The 14,666-nt window shown below is 39.8% G+C and overlaps 1 protein-coding gene across 2 annotated transcripts in view; it reads left to right on the plus strand.

Moving 5' to 3' along the window:
• The first annotated feature begins 813 nt into the window (after positions 1 to 813).
• LOC146436370 (cytosolic phospholipase A2 epsilon-like) overlaps positions 814 to 14,666 on the plus strand; it is a 28,958-nt gene continuing 15,105 nt past the window's right edge. For both annotated transcript variants that reach the window (XM_085062338.1, XM_085062339.1), the window contains exons 1-4: positions 814 to 921; positions 1,263 to 1,349; positions 5,799 to 5,871; positions 13,905 to 14,041. In XM_085062338.1, the coding sequence (XP_084918464.1) occupies positions 895 to 921; positions 1,263 to 1,349; positions 5,799 to 5,871; positions 13,905 to 14,041 (324 nt within the window). In that variant the 5' untranslated portion in view covers positions 814 to 894. The remainder of the gene's footprint in view (positions 922 to 1,262; positions 1,350 to 5,798; positions 5,872 to 13,904; positions 14,042 to 14,666) is intronic.

The raw sequence follows: 14,666 nt of genomic DNA on the forward strand, positions 1-14,666 counted from the left end.
AAATAGTGTCCAGCCAGATGATGATTTGAATACAGTTGCTCAGAAGTCTGGACCTTTTTTGCGTCAGAAAATGATATTGTACTTTGTGGAAACATTTATTGATTTTTCAAAGTGAAGTGTCTGAATCTCATTTAAATTTGTTAAGCCACATGCTGTATTAAATGTAAAATCCAGAAATAAGTAGGACATTGCAAACGGGAAATGACACATTGTGGTTTAGGGAGCAGAGAAATGTTGCTTATCATACCTTCTTTACTTCCTTTTGAAATAGAATACTACGAGAAAACAAGTGTGTACACAGAAATGATGATGCAACAGCACTTTTAAGGGAAAAATGTTCCTTCAGAAGAATTCTTATTCTCTTCATATGTAAATGACTTCGTCATTATTTTCACCTCCATAGCTGTTTTTTAAATTTAATTTTTATTGTGGATGCAATCCTGTGTGGCACTCAGGTGTTTGCATAGAGAAAATATGTTGATGTGTTTATTAGGCTATTGCTATGCTCACCTTTAGGAAATCACTGGAAGACTATCTCTCATAGGTGATCTCCATCATGCAAGCAATCAGGTTACAGCTGCTACTGCAGTTCCTTGAGCCTCCCCCCTCAGGTGGGAAGGAATTGTTCCCTCAGCAGGCTCTGCTCAGGCACTGCAGATGTGAACAGTCACACCTTACAGCAGCTGCTCTTTGGACAAATAATGTGGGTGGGAAATTTCCCTGTTTCAGAAATCATGGAGGGGTGGAGCTCTGACTCAGTGTAATAAAACACCTGTTCAGCAACTTCTGACATTTCTTCAAGATTGTAAATTTGCTTCAGAAGCACTGGCAGCTGTGGAGCCTAGTACTAAGGTGCCGTTCACAGCAGCTGCTTTTAATGTAGCAGCGATCTCAATGGCATCAACCTCTGCCTTACCTCAGGTAAGTGGAAAACAGAACAATCCTGGCAGGAGACTCTGAGTTTTTGATTCAGATTTGCCCCTGAACTACAACAGGTCAAGTCCGCTTTTATCTACAGGATATAAATTTCTAGGAAAACAAGATTGTCCTTTCTTGGATATTTGCAATTATCAGGACCTGCAGTCAGAATCTTTCCATATGGCACAGAACCTGCTGCCACATTCCTGGCACATCAGTTTTATTCACAACAATGAGGAGGTGCAAATTGCCTGTTCCACATTGGAATGCTACACTGAGAAATTGAAATAAGTAAAAAAATTGATCTTTACTCTCTTTTTCATCTCCTGTTCTTCTTCCCTCAGCAACATTCAAGAAAAAAACCAAGCGCCTTGGAAAATGAAGAAAGAAAATGGATGATGCACTATGTAGCCCCAAGCAATGATGCTAAGGTACCAACTTCAACAAACTAAAAATACATGGGACTAAACCAATACTTGTTTGAGAAGGGTAGGGTCTTTTTCCCCACAGGTGTGGACATTAAAGATTCACATGCTTATGTAGAAATAGGAATATTTAATGAAAGAAATTTTTCTTTGGGTACAATATCTCCATACTATTATTTTTTTAATTCCTTTATCTATTTAGACAGAATGTGTTATTTTCATGGTTTTTCCTTAGAGAAACCACTTAGTGAAAATGTTCTCGATTTGCTGTTAAAATGGAACTGACTTTGGCCTTCTCCTAATGTTATCTATCTCTATTGATTTAATGGAGGTTTAGCCCAGAATGAATGGAAAATGTTGGAAAGTCGTAGCATGGTTGTTGGTGAGCCTTGGGCTTTGGTCATTAATGCCAGTTTTCAGAACAAATACCCACTTTGATCACTGTGCCTCTCTTCACAACTAAAGAACAAGTCTAGCACCCTTTGCAAGGCCTTTGACAGAGATGTAATTGCATCAAACATGCAGCAACTTTATCAGTGATGATTTTTGCAGCTGGCATTGTGTCAAGCTGCCTCGCAGTAAAACCTGGGGACTCCAAACAAAAAGAAAACTCACTTTTGATGACATTTTAAATTATGTGTGATCCAAATATCTATCGCTCATAGGAGACCTGTATGTTTAACTTGTTTCTAATGTAACCAGACTACCAAATGAATAGAAAACTACAAAGGCTGTTTTGCCTATGTATGTCACAACCTTATCAAATGGATTGATCAAACTGATCGCTTGTTAACAACACGTGGCAGCTCCTACAGATGAATATTAGAGTACAAAAGGGTGACAATCTACCAGCGGGGAGTGAAATTTGCTGTAAATGGCAAAGTAGCATAACCAAAACTGACGTGGCATTTAGGTGTTCCCAATCTGCTCTGTGTGTATGCTAAAACTCAGCAAGAGAATGTACTAAAGCAGGAAAAGCAGCTATTGGGGAAAATAATGACCCAATCTCCTTACCATTTTCTAACGATTTAATGTGTTCATACTGGAGTTGTGTTTTGGTTTAGAATATCCATGGCAAAAAGCAACCAACCCTTCTTTACCACTGACATACTTACATTTACATAATGATTGTTAGAATCCAGCATATGATTTTGAACATACATGAAGTAATAGAAAAAAATTACTGAGGCCATAAACTCCTTCATGTAGGGAGCTATGGGACCCTTTTCACAGTCTCAGTTCATTTTCATGTCATGATTTCTCCCTGCCAAATGAACTGCTGGAAGTTCTATTTGCTATCCACAGGTGTTTCACAACAAAGACATTCTCAGACACTCTTTATTTGCCTCCTGGCTTTGAATATGTCTTCTCTGTAATAAATCTTGGCAGAAAACTGGCATTAATGGCACAGGCTTGTCTAAACTGGCCAATTTCTGCCTCTTTCTGGAATTGGGTTTCCTGGGTAGCTTTGGGTAATTGCCTCAAATTTGGCAAGTCATGGCTTGCTATCTTCAACAGGAGGATAATAATTAGTAGAGAGCTATTAGAAAGGATAACATGCTTGTAGCAGACTTTCAGTTCCAGAAGAAGTAAATAGGTATAAAGCTTTCCTTAATGCAAATGCTCAAACATTTGCCTAAGTACTTCTTTCAATTTGAGAGGACTTTGCATAGCTGTATGATAAACTGAATAATTACTGGATTTGGTTTAGGAAAACATACCTGGGGCTGTGCATGGAGTTTAGCTGCAGTCTACCCACTGTTAAATTTTCAGGAAAATGTAACAATTCACAATTGTGTGGAGCTGGCTCAACCTGTGTTCAGATAACACTGAGATCTTGCCTGTCCTGTTTAGAACACAGCCCTGTAAAATATCCTGTGCCTTACTTATGACTTTGGGCAATAGTGATTGATTTCTTTTTTAGTTCTGGAATACACCCACCCAGAAGCCAAGATATTCTATTTCTTGCAGCCTGATAAAGAGAATGCATTTGTTCAGCACTTACCCCATTTGTTTTGGATGTGCTGCTTTTGTACCTCACAGCAAAAAGTGTTAGCATTTTAACCAGTCAGCTCATTCCTGGGTATAAGCTTGAGCTCATGGGCAAAGCTTTATGGTTATTTTAGGCACTAGCTTCTATTTAACATGCCTTTCAATTACCCAGCATTTTATAAAAACATCAATCTTCCAATTTTATTGGACAACTTCATAGCCTGAAAATTACTGGTTTTTTTTTTTTTTTGCAAATTCCTTTTATGACCTTCATGTCTTTCATTCTTACAGAGATGAAAATTATTTGAGAGGTTAAGCTAAATTTTGTCATGATGGATTCCACATGGTCCAATGCTCTGCATACTTCAGCTGATGTACTGTCTTGTCTCACTGATTTCTTATACTTTGACCTTTTTTATCAGTCTTTGACTTTTGTCACAGTAGCAGCACCTCTGTATGTTCTTTCTCTTATTTCACTCAAGTGTTTCTCCCTGTTATTTTAATTGAAGTTTCTCAGAAAACAGATAACATCTCCTAATTGTTTTATCGTTTCCCACCAGCTCTATTCTATTTCACTTCAGATGATCTTTCCCAGGTTTTGGTCACTAGCTTTCATGACAGCTTCTTTCTTTGGCCACCCCTTCTTGTTGGTGATATTTCATGTCGTGACTTTACAAAGAAATACTGATCTATTTGTCTTCTGCCATTATCTCAACTTCTCCTGGAGCTCTTTCTGAATATCAGTGACTACCATCTGGCCTCCACTGAAGTGACCACCTACCTACTGGTCACTGAACTGGCCATCTATTGCTTGACCCAAAATACACTGTGCCCCAGTATTATTTGCCTGAATATCTTTATGTGAATCCACAAGTGGCATCATAATAAGTTTGGTAATTGTATAACTTCCACAGACCCTTGCTACTAGAACTGCAAACTAACACTTCCCTGTTCCTAAATCAGCCTCATTTTAATGTTATAATATTTTCTTTTCGTTAATGATTTGCTCAGAAGTCCTTAAAAATTCCTTACTACTTCATAGCCTGACTAACTCAAGGTGACATTTTTACATACACATTATTTATAGATACACTATTTATACCTTCCCCTTTTATTGGAGATACCCAATTCAGGATCTGCTGATAACACATTTGTATGCAGATTAAAGCTTTTCATGTAGCAGTAGCAGTCAGACCTCAGGATTTGACAGAGTTTGCATTTTCTTTCCTGTGCAGAGCGTCAGACATTCACTGCACTCGTTTTATGTTACTCTTTCTATCTAACAAGTCCTGTTACTACTATAATTATAAATTAACTTTGGAACTTACTACTCAATGGAGTCTGAAATTTCTGAAATTTCTCCTTTTCTTCTGCTTCTGTTCCTAAGCAGTGATAGAGGGAGCCATCCCCAGTGCTGATTTACCCTTTTCGGTCTCTTTAATACAACCATGATGCCACTCCTTCCTTTCTATAAACTTCAGCTGTTTTGATAAATTTTCCACAATGGTTCCTACAGTTGGGGAATCAGTATAATTTTCTGTGCTGCAGCCACAGTAAGCTTTGTCTATTTTCTGCTTCTTTTTGCTAATATCCTGCTTGTTTTAGCTGCTGCTATTGGACATGATGAACATGTTCCCTGAAGATGTAAAATCCATCATGCACACATGATTGTCACAACTTTTACAGACCCAGGGGGTTGGACCTAGCACCTTCAACAAGGAATTGCAAATAGCCTTCTTTGGAATTAAGGATTGCAGTCAAAACTGTATACTTCATTATACTATTCCATGGCTATCAGTCAGATAGCCATCCTTGGTAAGGAAAACTTGTGTTCCCACAAAGCAAACTAGGAGTGTTTGTCTAAAGCTGTGTATAGTGTAATCCTGAGATGTTCCCTAAGGGGCTAACAACTCATCCATAGACATCTCTCTCTCATGAAAATGATTCTTTTAAAAATAAGCAGGAAAACATAAAAAGACCTATCTTTTTTTCCCCCCTTCTCTCCAATTATCCAAGCACTGCATTAAAAGCAGAATATTTTGTATATGTCTTGATTCTACCTACAGCACAACACAGGCTATTGGTCAATACCCAACCAAATTTAAAGCATCTCTGATTTCTGGATTCACTGGACTTTGTCTTCATATTGGCTGCTGATGGTCACATGTACAATTTAATTTTACTGGCTAAATGAACTTTCTCAGATTATTTACCCTGTCTTAACTTTCCTATTCATCCTCTCTATCCACACCTTCTGTTTGTTTGCTTAGATAACCACAGACTTTTGGGGCCAAGGAAGTTTGTGGAGAAAGTGTATTTTGATGCCTATTGTATTTTTGCTGTGATGCCAACTGGAAGAGACAACTTTAGCAGAACCTTGGTTCTTGTCAGTGTTTGGTTGCATTACAGTCAATGCACATATTCAAAACTTTAGAGTACATCTCTTTTGGTTTTTTTCAACAGGAAGAAATGACACCTTACTCCTTGCTTACTGTAAAAATCATAAAGTTGAAAAATGCTCATCAGGCAGATTTTTGTAAGTACCAGATTTTCTTATTGATCTTATACCATCCTCAAATTACTGTATCAGGCCCTGCTTGTGTTAGATACTGTACAAATGCCAAACACTAAAATAATCCTAGCTAAGAAATTACAGTTGAAGGCAATTTATGCTACAGAATATCTATTTGCAATTTCAGAGGTTTGTTGGGATTTTTTTCACATTATTTTTCTGATTAGTTGGCTGTTTCAAGGGTTTTAAAATATCTTAACAGCAGTTCTAACACACAGATGTTTATATAACATGTCCATGACAAGTGCATAGAATATAGAGCTGAAATACTTACACACCAGTCCCTTTAAATTCTTTGCTTGTCCTGAGCATCCTAACATCAGCCACATTGTTATGGATGTTTCAGACTCTTCCCCCACAGTGAAAGATCTCTAACAGAAATCTTTTGGGGACTGTGGTACATGGTATGTTACAGCTTACATGCAGCGTGTTCTGAAAATGTGTTATATTTGACCAGCCCTTGCCTGGTGGTTCACATTCACAGAGGTTTTTCTCTGGAGAATTTTCTCTTGCTGTTCCTACGTGTCTCATGAACTTGGCACATCACTAATAACTACAGTTTTGTGTATCCCTTTATCATACTATTCTTCCTTCTCTTGTTTTGCATGTCCTTTCCTTCTTGGGAGATCATGATGAAGTTTGTTGAAGCCATAATACCCTACAGATAAAATTTTTCACCATCTCTTTGTATTTTACTCACTTTGGTGTTTCAAGAGCATGGATGCCACCCTTGCCAATTTTCCAACAGAGTGGAGAGAAGTGTTCAGTTCATATTGTCTGTAATACTAAGTTGCAAAGAATGGAAAAAATAGTGTAGCATAACAAAGTCAAACTAATTTTTATTCCTTTTGAGAGCTATGAAGCACTGCATGGACGTGCAAGACCTCACCTTCATTCCTTTGAATTGTTGATTTAATGTCTCTTTGATCTAGAATGAAAATTAAACAACAAGATAAAAACCATGATTAAGTTGCTTATGCAAGGGTATTGCACAAAGTAAAATGATGCTGCATTCTCAGAAGATAGTGTTGTACTTGTGACCTTGTCCTCCATCCTGAGAACAGGGAGATTTCTGAGAAGTCTCACTTAGTAGGATGTAGATATTTTGAAAATTCCCATTATTACCAAAACGGTAGAGCTCAAGACATGTGGGCTCAGTTTTTAGCACTGATCATGGACTTGGTGCATAAGAAGTTTAGGCAAATTTATATATCCATACGCTCTGTGCCTCTGTTGCCCTGTCTACAAAACATATAATATGTTCTCCAACATGGTTTTTCTCTCTCTTATCTTTTTAGATGATGTGCTCATTTTGAATGTCCTACTATTGTGAGGGATTTTAATTTAAGATGTGAGCTAAGGTCTGGAAAGGGTGAGAAGTATTTTCAGGTTCTTTTGTTAATTACCAGTAAATAAGACTTAGGGAGCAGCAGGTGAAGAAAAATATGTCTTTTCTTTCTGTCAGTAATTCCCCAGCTACTCTGTGAGCTTGTTTGAGCCTGCTTCTTAAGGATGTCATATCATAATGAACTGTAGACCAGGATGTTGTTGAACAAGGAGGATAAACAAATACTAGATAGCTCTTTGTTGACTGAGCAGCAACCTACCTCTGCTTTCAAATAAGTTGGATTCTCACTGGAAAAATAATGTGATACCATGTGATTTAAGAACTTCAGTACAATTCTAAAGAGATATATTGTAGCTTTCAAGTGTTTGATTTTGCACTGCTGTTGATATTCTTTTAGCTTAGTGTTTTTGTTTTAACATTTGAACACATTTGAAGTATCAGATAACTAAAACACCTACACATGCTACGGTGTGCTAATGAGAATAAGAAAATTATGTTTACCTAGCCTCTTCTCAGCAATATGATCTTTCCCCTAGAAAACTGATCTTAAGCAGCTGATAACAGATGCTATCTGACTGCGAGATATCTGTAGAAGACTGACAATTTTTGTTATAACATATTTCAGACTTCCCTGGGTTTTCATCTTCCCTATATCAAATCCAGGAACAATCCACCTTTTCAACCAAGTACAGCATCTCTTATGACTTGCTTTTTCTGCCTGTGTGCCAGCTTACCATCTTTCTCACAGAGCATGTGCAGTGCTCCATTCCATGATCTTCTCACAGTTTGTTACAAGAGCAGTCACACCAGATTCTTTGGTCAAAGAGTTTCTACATTTTTCCTTCACTTACTTGCCAAATCCTGGCTTCAGGGAACACCACTTCTGTATATTTCCACTGACATTCCTTGCTGTCATGTGCATCCAACTTAATCCGGGCTGTTTTTTAAACACATGCCTCAAGATCCATGGGATATGTGTTTCACAAACCTGGGATGAAATCCAAGTTTATCCTGAAATCTGATGTTACACCTTTGCCTGTAAACAGCACATGCTGATGGAGCTTGGCACACAAAGAAAAAAACTAAACCAAAAACAGTCCACTCCTCCTCAATGGATCAACTGGCCCTTTTCATCTCCCTCCTGTCACCCCACCCCTTTTGTGGTCTCCTCTACACTGAGTGATGTTCCTCTCCAACATCTGCTTCATACTACATAGAATTGGTTTCTGTCTTGTCTCATCTTACCATGCAAATGCTCTTGACAGACCTGGGCTAATTATTTTCCACTGTACTCCTAACTAACCTGTATGCCAATTACTAATCATGGGTCAGACTGAAACATTTCTGGCACTCCCTGATCTTGCTGTGGGCACTACAGAGGAGGGCACCCAGATAAGATCACTTAGACTCATCCTGCTGCCCTGCAGGCACTGAGTGTCATCACCAGGCTCCAATGCTCTGTGTAGTTTGGCTGTGAAGGTAGTGGGGGTACTAGAAAGGAAGAGATTCAAATAAAATTTGAGTCTCATACAGTCTGGCACCTGTTCTGCAGTGATATTCCCCTCTTCAGTCCAAGACTGTACCAAGCTCCCAGCCTCGCCCACTTTCACCATCATTAGCACTTACTTGTTTCATGGCAGCCCCTAAATCCCACAGCTGAAGCTTACCCCACTCCATGCACAACCAGAGGATCAGTGAAGGGATCTGCCTCATCTGCCTGCCTGAAGCCCAGGCACCAAGAGGGGGATTTGCCCTGAGGCACCACAAGTGGAAGCAAACCTCTTCCAGATCCTTAGACAGCACAGGTAACAGACCTGCAGTGATGTCATCTCTCCACCACAACTTAGTGCCATGTGACAGAGCAAAACTCTGCTGGGCTCCACTGGATCTCACATAACCCTGAAGACCTGAGTAAAGAGGTCTCTGTGACAGTACTGCTCTCTGAAACTGTGGCAGCCTGCATGGGTACCAGCTGATTCCACAATCCACGGGCTGACCTTTGCTGCTGGAGAGCATGTTCAGGCTCGTTAGCGCAGATGAGGTGAAGAGTGAGTGGTGGTGTCAGGTCTGTCTTGACATATTTAGCTTCACTGGTGCTGAGTGTTTGCAATGCTCTTTGTGGATTGCAGAGGTGAATTTGAGCTCTGTGTCCCAGTCAGAAATTACTTGGAGTGAGCTTCAGGCTCACTGGTGGTTTTTTTCTGGGACACAGTAACTTCTCTGAGAGGATTTGTCTTGCCAGATCAAAAGGCTGCCACAGGTGAGGTAAGAAAATTAAAGCCTTGGGTTGAAATGTGACTGCACTTATCAGGTGTATTTTCTACTGTAGAAAAGAGGTCCACATGGAATTTTCTGCTGTAGAAAGAAACCTGTTGGTCTGAGCAGGGATGCCAGAACAGTCTCTGCCACGACTCTTCCTTTTCTTTTCAGATCTTCCTTTGGTTTTTCACCTTTGGATGAAGAGAGACCTTGCTCAGAGACTTTGTCCTCTAAGACCTTATGAAATTATTTTGTGGAAGCTTTTGTTTTATCCCTTCAGAGGAAATGAGTCAGTTCTGTGGCAGTACACTTGGAGTATTTGTAAATGAGAGTCATTCTCCCAAGATATTAGGGGTTATGTTTGCAACAGAAAATAAGTGCAAACAAATTAGGGAGAGTACAGGTAGTGCAGGGGGTACTAATGGTCCTGTCCCAAGGAAACAAGTGGTGCTGGTGGAAGCACAGTGGCACAGGAGGGAGAGGTGACCCAGGCTGTGAAAGCTTTGAGCTGGGATTGCAGCAGGTACTGCACCCAGTGAATCTGTGCCAGGGAGAAAATCCTACCTTACTACTTGGCTTGAATGGCTGGAGTGGGTGAAGGCTCATTCCAGTGGGGTCTCTGTTCATCCCTGGTAAAGGACATCACTGATTAAGCACAGTAGATCTATGAGAGAGTAATATTGTGCATACAGATGAGCGTTGCACCTGGGTGCTGGTAGAGACCTGAGCTGAGCTCAAATCATCTCTCAGATAGACAGCAGTAAGAGGTACAAACAGCATTAAGAATGTATCATACTAAGCTGGTGAGGGAAAATGTTCCCAAAGATCATGTCCAACAATTGAGAAATGGGAGCGGTTCTCCTCCTCCTTTTAGGTGAACTGTAGTAAACTAGGATTCAAGGAGAACCTGTCTGTGCAGGAGGAGAATATTTCACTAGGAGAAAATTAGTTCTCTGTTTTGGTGTTATGAAATGCAGTAACAGGACAGATGGGATTTTGCAGTTTACATTCATTGTTCTTATGAGACTAGTTTTTCTTATATGCTTTGGTATTTCAGTGCTGTAATTTCTTCCTTACCTGTGATGGAGAAGAATGATTTTAGCACATGACGTACAGGGCTGTACTCTCACAGAGTAGCACACATGGCTGCAGTTCTGAACTACTTCTTTTGGTCTTGTATTTTTAACCCATCTTTAGCTTGATGACAGAGTTGAGAAGCAGTCTCTCCATCATACAAATTAAATCAGAAGTTACAAATTGGAAAAGGACATCAGGGTCATTTATTGCTGACTTTCAAATAGGCTGTGGGTTCAGATGTCTCAGCATTCACATGAGATGACATTATGTCATCAGGGAATTTACAACACATGCACTGAAATAAGGGCCTGGCATGGCATGAAACTGCTAACAAAGCCCAGCAACTGCATTACAACTAGAGCATGAAGAAAATGCAAATAGAATTTTTTTGTATTAGCTCTCAGGTAGCAATGAATAAACTGGAACATTTTCAATAGCTCTCTTGTACACTTTTTTCAGGGATAAGAGGGAGCAAAGAAAGCTGATTAGTAATTTCAAGGGCTCCCAAATAATAAGGGTATCGTAGTCGTCATAGCATTCAGCAGATATCCAGCTATCCTGTTATTTTTTATTTATTTCATTGTTTGACTCACAGGTCAGCCTGGGTTCAAGTGAACTGCCACTTCTACAGAAACACATAAGCTCAGTTAGAGTCACAGCATGGGAATACTCTTTGTACAATTAAAGGAAAACACAGAAAATCACAGGTCCTTCGGAATGGTAGCACAGCCTTCTGGTGTGTCAACCACTCGCTGAAGTTTTGTTCCACCTGCAAGCTTGCTGAAGCTGACCTCTGTCCCAATTGGTTATTATTGGTTAATAATAACCAATTTGTATTAACTCGCATGATTAATACAGATGTTAAACAGCATTGGCCCCAGTATCAGCCCCTGGGGTACACCAGTAGTAGCCTGCAGCTATACTTTGTGCTGCTGATCACAATCACTTGATCCTGGTAGTTAAACCAGTTTTTAATCCACCTCACTTTCCATTTATGTATCCTGTTCTTTGTCAGTTTAACAAAGAATTGTCTGTGGCTAGCACAGGTCTTTCTCGTGAGAACATTTTTGCTGTGTTTCATAAACAAAGATAAAGTTTGGATGTTTTGCAAACAGTCTCTCAAGATTTGGGCAGTTCAGGCCTGGCCAATTAGGCCTAGGGGGAGGTTTCTGGCTGACCAATCTGGGTGACCGCTGAAAAGTCTATATATATATGGAAATCAAAATAATAAAGACACTTTTTCTTGCCCCACTGAGAACCTGGGTTTTCTCTGCTAGCGGCTCAACAGTGACAATTGTCAATGGCTGATTTTACATAAATATTTGTGAAATCATCATACATACTGAAAAGTAATTTCAGAAAGTTGCCCCATGAAGATATTTTGTCAAAGAAAACATTCCAGAAAATCAGTACATTCCAGATAAAACAGTTAAAAAAGGCATTCATAAGTGCTGCAGCTGTCCATGCATGGCTGGCTCAGAGACTTAGCACTGCCAGCTTTCTAGATTCTGTCATGAGTCTTATTTTACAAAGTGTGTAATGGAAAAATGGAATTTAAAATAAGGGCAAAATATTTTGGTATTCAAGACCACTTTGCTTTTCTTTAAGAAGAAGAAAGGAAAAGAAAGGAATGTGTCTTTGCAAGTACAGCAAAAATATGTGTCCTGCATCCTAAAATGGAGAGAAATTACATCTCAAATCAGTTCAGAAATTTTAATTTCTGAATTACATCCCACCTCATCTCCTTTGGTGATTTTGAGGATGCTGGACTCATGTTTTTGGAACACTTGAGATCGGCTCTGGTATGTGTATTAATGAGAGGAAGAATGGTCCAGATACCCTGAAGCCACATTTAGTTCTTGGTTATTGTGCAGGCTCTGTAGATCAGAGGCTGAGTGATACCATCTCTCAGGACAAGTACATCACAACTCAGTGGGCTGTCAGACAGCACAGTGAGGGAAGACCCTTCAGTTAGCTGGCAGATCAACAAGCACAGCCCCCCTGCTCCTAGTAAATTGAATATTAGACTGGTAATTGCCAAAGTCAATATATTATCCTGGCACTTCCATTATGTCAAAATCTGAGACTCTGAGATGTTGTCTGTGGAAATAATTTTAAAGACAGAAAGACAATCTCCTACCTTCTTGAGAGGAAACACATGGCAGAAATTCCTTCAATATTCGGCATGAAGTGTTACATGTGGATCTCCCTAACTTACAGGCATCCTCCCCTGAGGATGTCCCAGCCACAGGGTCTTTGGATTTCAGGCAACATCTTATTTTTAGGCAAAATATGACAAAGCAATATATTCTGATCAAAGACTTGGGGATGAACTCGGGTTTAACCTCGAGGAGCTGACTCGTGCCGTGCTTACAGATAGGAGGTGTTCATCTCCCCCATTGTGAGGTGGTTCTCTCTGTTGACTGCCCTGGCACCAGACTCCTCCTCTTCTCTCACCAAAGCCTGTGTTTACAAAACAGGATGGATCAGCCCTTCTAGTTGCCTCTGGAAAAGCTCCTGTCCAAGGTCTGAGAATCTCTTTGGTGTTCACTTGGTTCAGGATCTATGGGAGATGGTACCTTAGATCAAGTGCAGCCTCACTCCCTTCATCCACAAGATGCAAATCCTTTCTGCCACTTCATTTTCCCTGGGAAGGGATGTGAAGTAGGAAATAGATTCTAGGTCTTTCATGTGTCAGCAAACACGAGGAAAAGGCTCCAGCTCCTACTGACCTCCTGAAGCAGCAATTGCACTGCTGCTAGACCTCTCCCTTCCCACCCCGCCTAGGGAGACAATGATCAAGGTCACTAGAATGATTAATTTTCTGTCATGAAGAGTTAATAACCAGGTTTGTCAGACATTTACTATCTGAATCAGGCTTGAACCTGATTCTTTCAGTATTTCTCACGAAGTTAAATTGCTACAGAGACAATTTATCCACAATCCCTCTCAGGGTCTGAAGTTCATGCTGTGCTGCCTCCATCACAGTTTTGCCTGTCAAATTTTGTTGATATGGAGTGATACAAGACTCCTGAATATATGTATTGTTCTATTCATTAGCTAGGATTGTATTTTTACTTTTAATGTATACGATTATGCATAATTGTTTGAATATACTGCTGAGTAAAAATAATGTTGTGATGAACAAATTAATTTTATCCTGCTGTGTGATTTCTATCTTCCTGGTTTGGCCAATGTTTATCAGAAAGAACTGGCCATCTCTCACCCAGGTGGAAGCTATAGAGCATGTCAATGTCTCCACTGCTTGTATCATGCTTGCTCTGCCAGATATTTTGTGCCTATGTTTCTACAGTAAGCCAGTCTGATTGCTATGTGAGCCTCTGGTTGCCTACAGCTTCAGATGAAATATTCCACACCAAAACCATCAAAAACTGCAGAAATCCTGTGTGGAATGAAACCTTCTACTTCCGGATACAGAGAAAAGTCAAGGTAAACAGACCAAAAACTCTCTTCTTCATCTTGTCTCTGTGCAGAGTCTTTTGGTTTGGCCCAAAACAGGAGGTCATGTCTTCTAATGCATTTTTGAGTTTACTTGAAATTGCCCACGCCAGCTGAAGCAAAAGAGTTCTGGCTTTGTTGGAATCCACTTTACTCCTAACAGATAGTTATTATTTATATAAGGGTAATGGGAGTCTGACCTCCTTGGGGAAGGCTGGTGGGAACAGTGACAGTGACAACACAGAGAAACTATGAAATGAAAATATACAATCACACTATAACAGAAAATCACACCTTTTTCTGAGAGGACATGAAATAATGCCAGGAGATAATGCCAGAAAGCTGCTAAATTCTGGTATGATTAAGATCTTTACTCAGTTTGCTGCTTATAATAGTGCTAGACTCAAACACCTGTGAACAGGTGGCTGAAAGCAGACTGTCCAAGGACCTAGAAAGGTGATTACTGATATGAAGTGATCTCTATTGCTCCTGCTGATAGGATGAAATATAGGATTTTTGGCCATCCATATTCCTCCCTAGAAGATTGCATTTTTGGTGAGAGCTACTTAAACGCATAACAGGTGACCAAAAAGAGATCTCAGTTCAGCTTTAACTG

This window comes from Lichenostomus cassidix, chromosome 5 (assembly GCF_008360975.1).
Source record: "Lichenostomus cassidix isolate B80296 chromosome 5, HeHo_3.0, whole genome shotgun sequence".
Lineage (NCBI taxonomy): Eukaryota > Metazoa > Chordata > Aves > Passeriformes > Meliphagidae > Lichenostomus > Lichenostomus cassidix.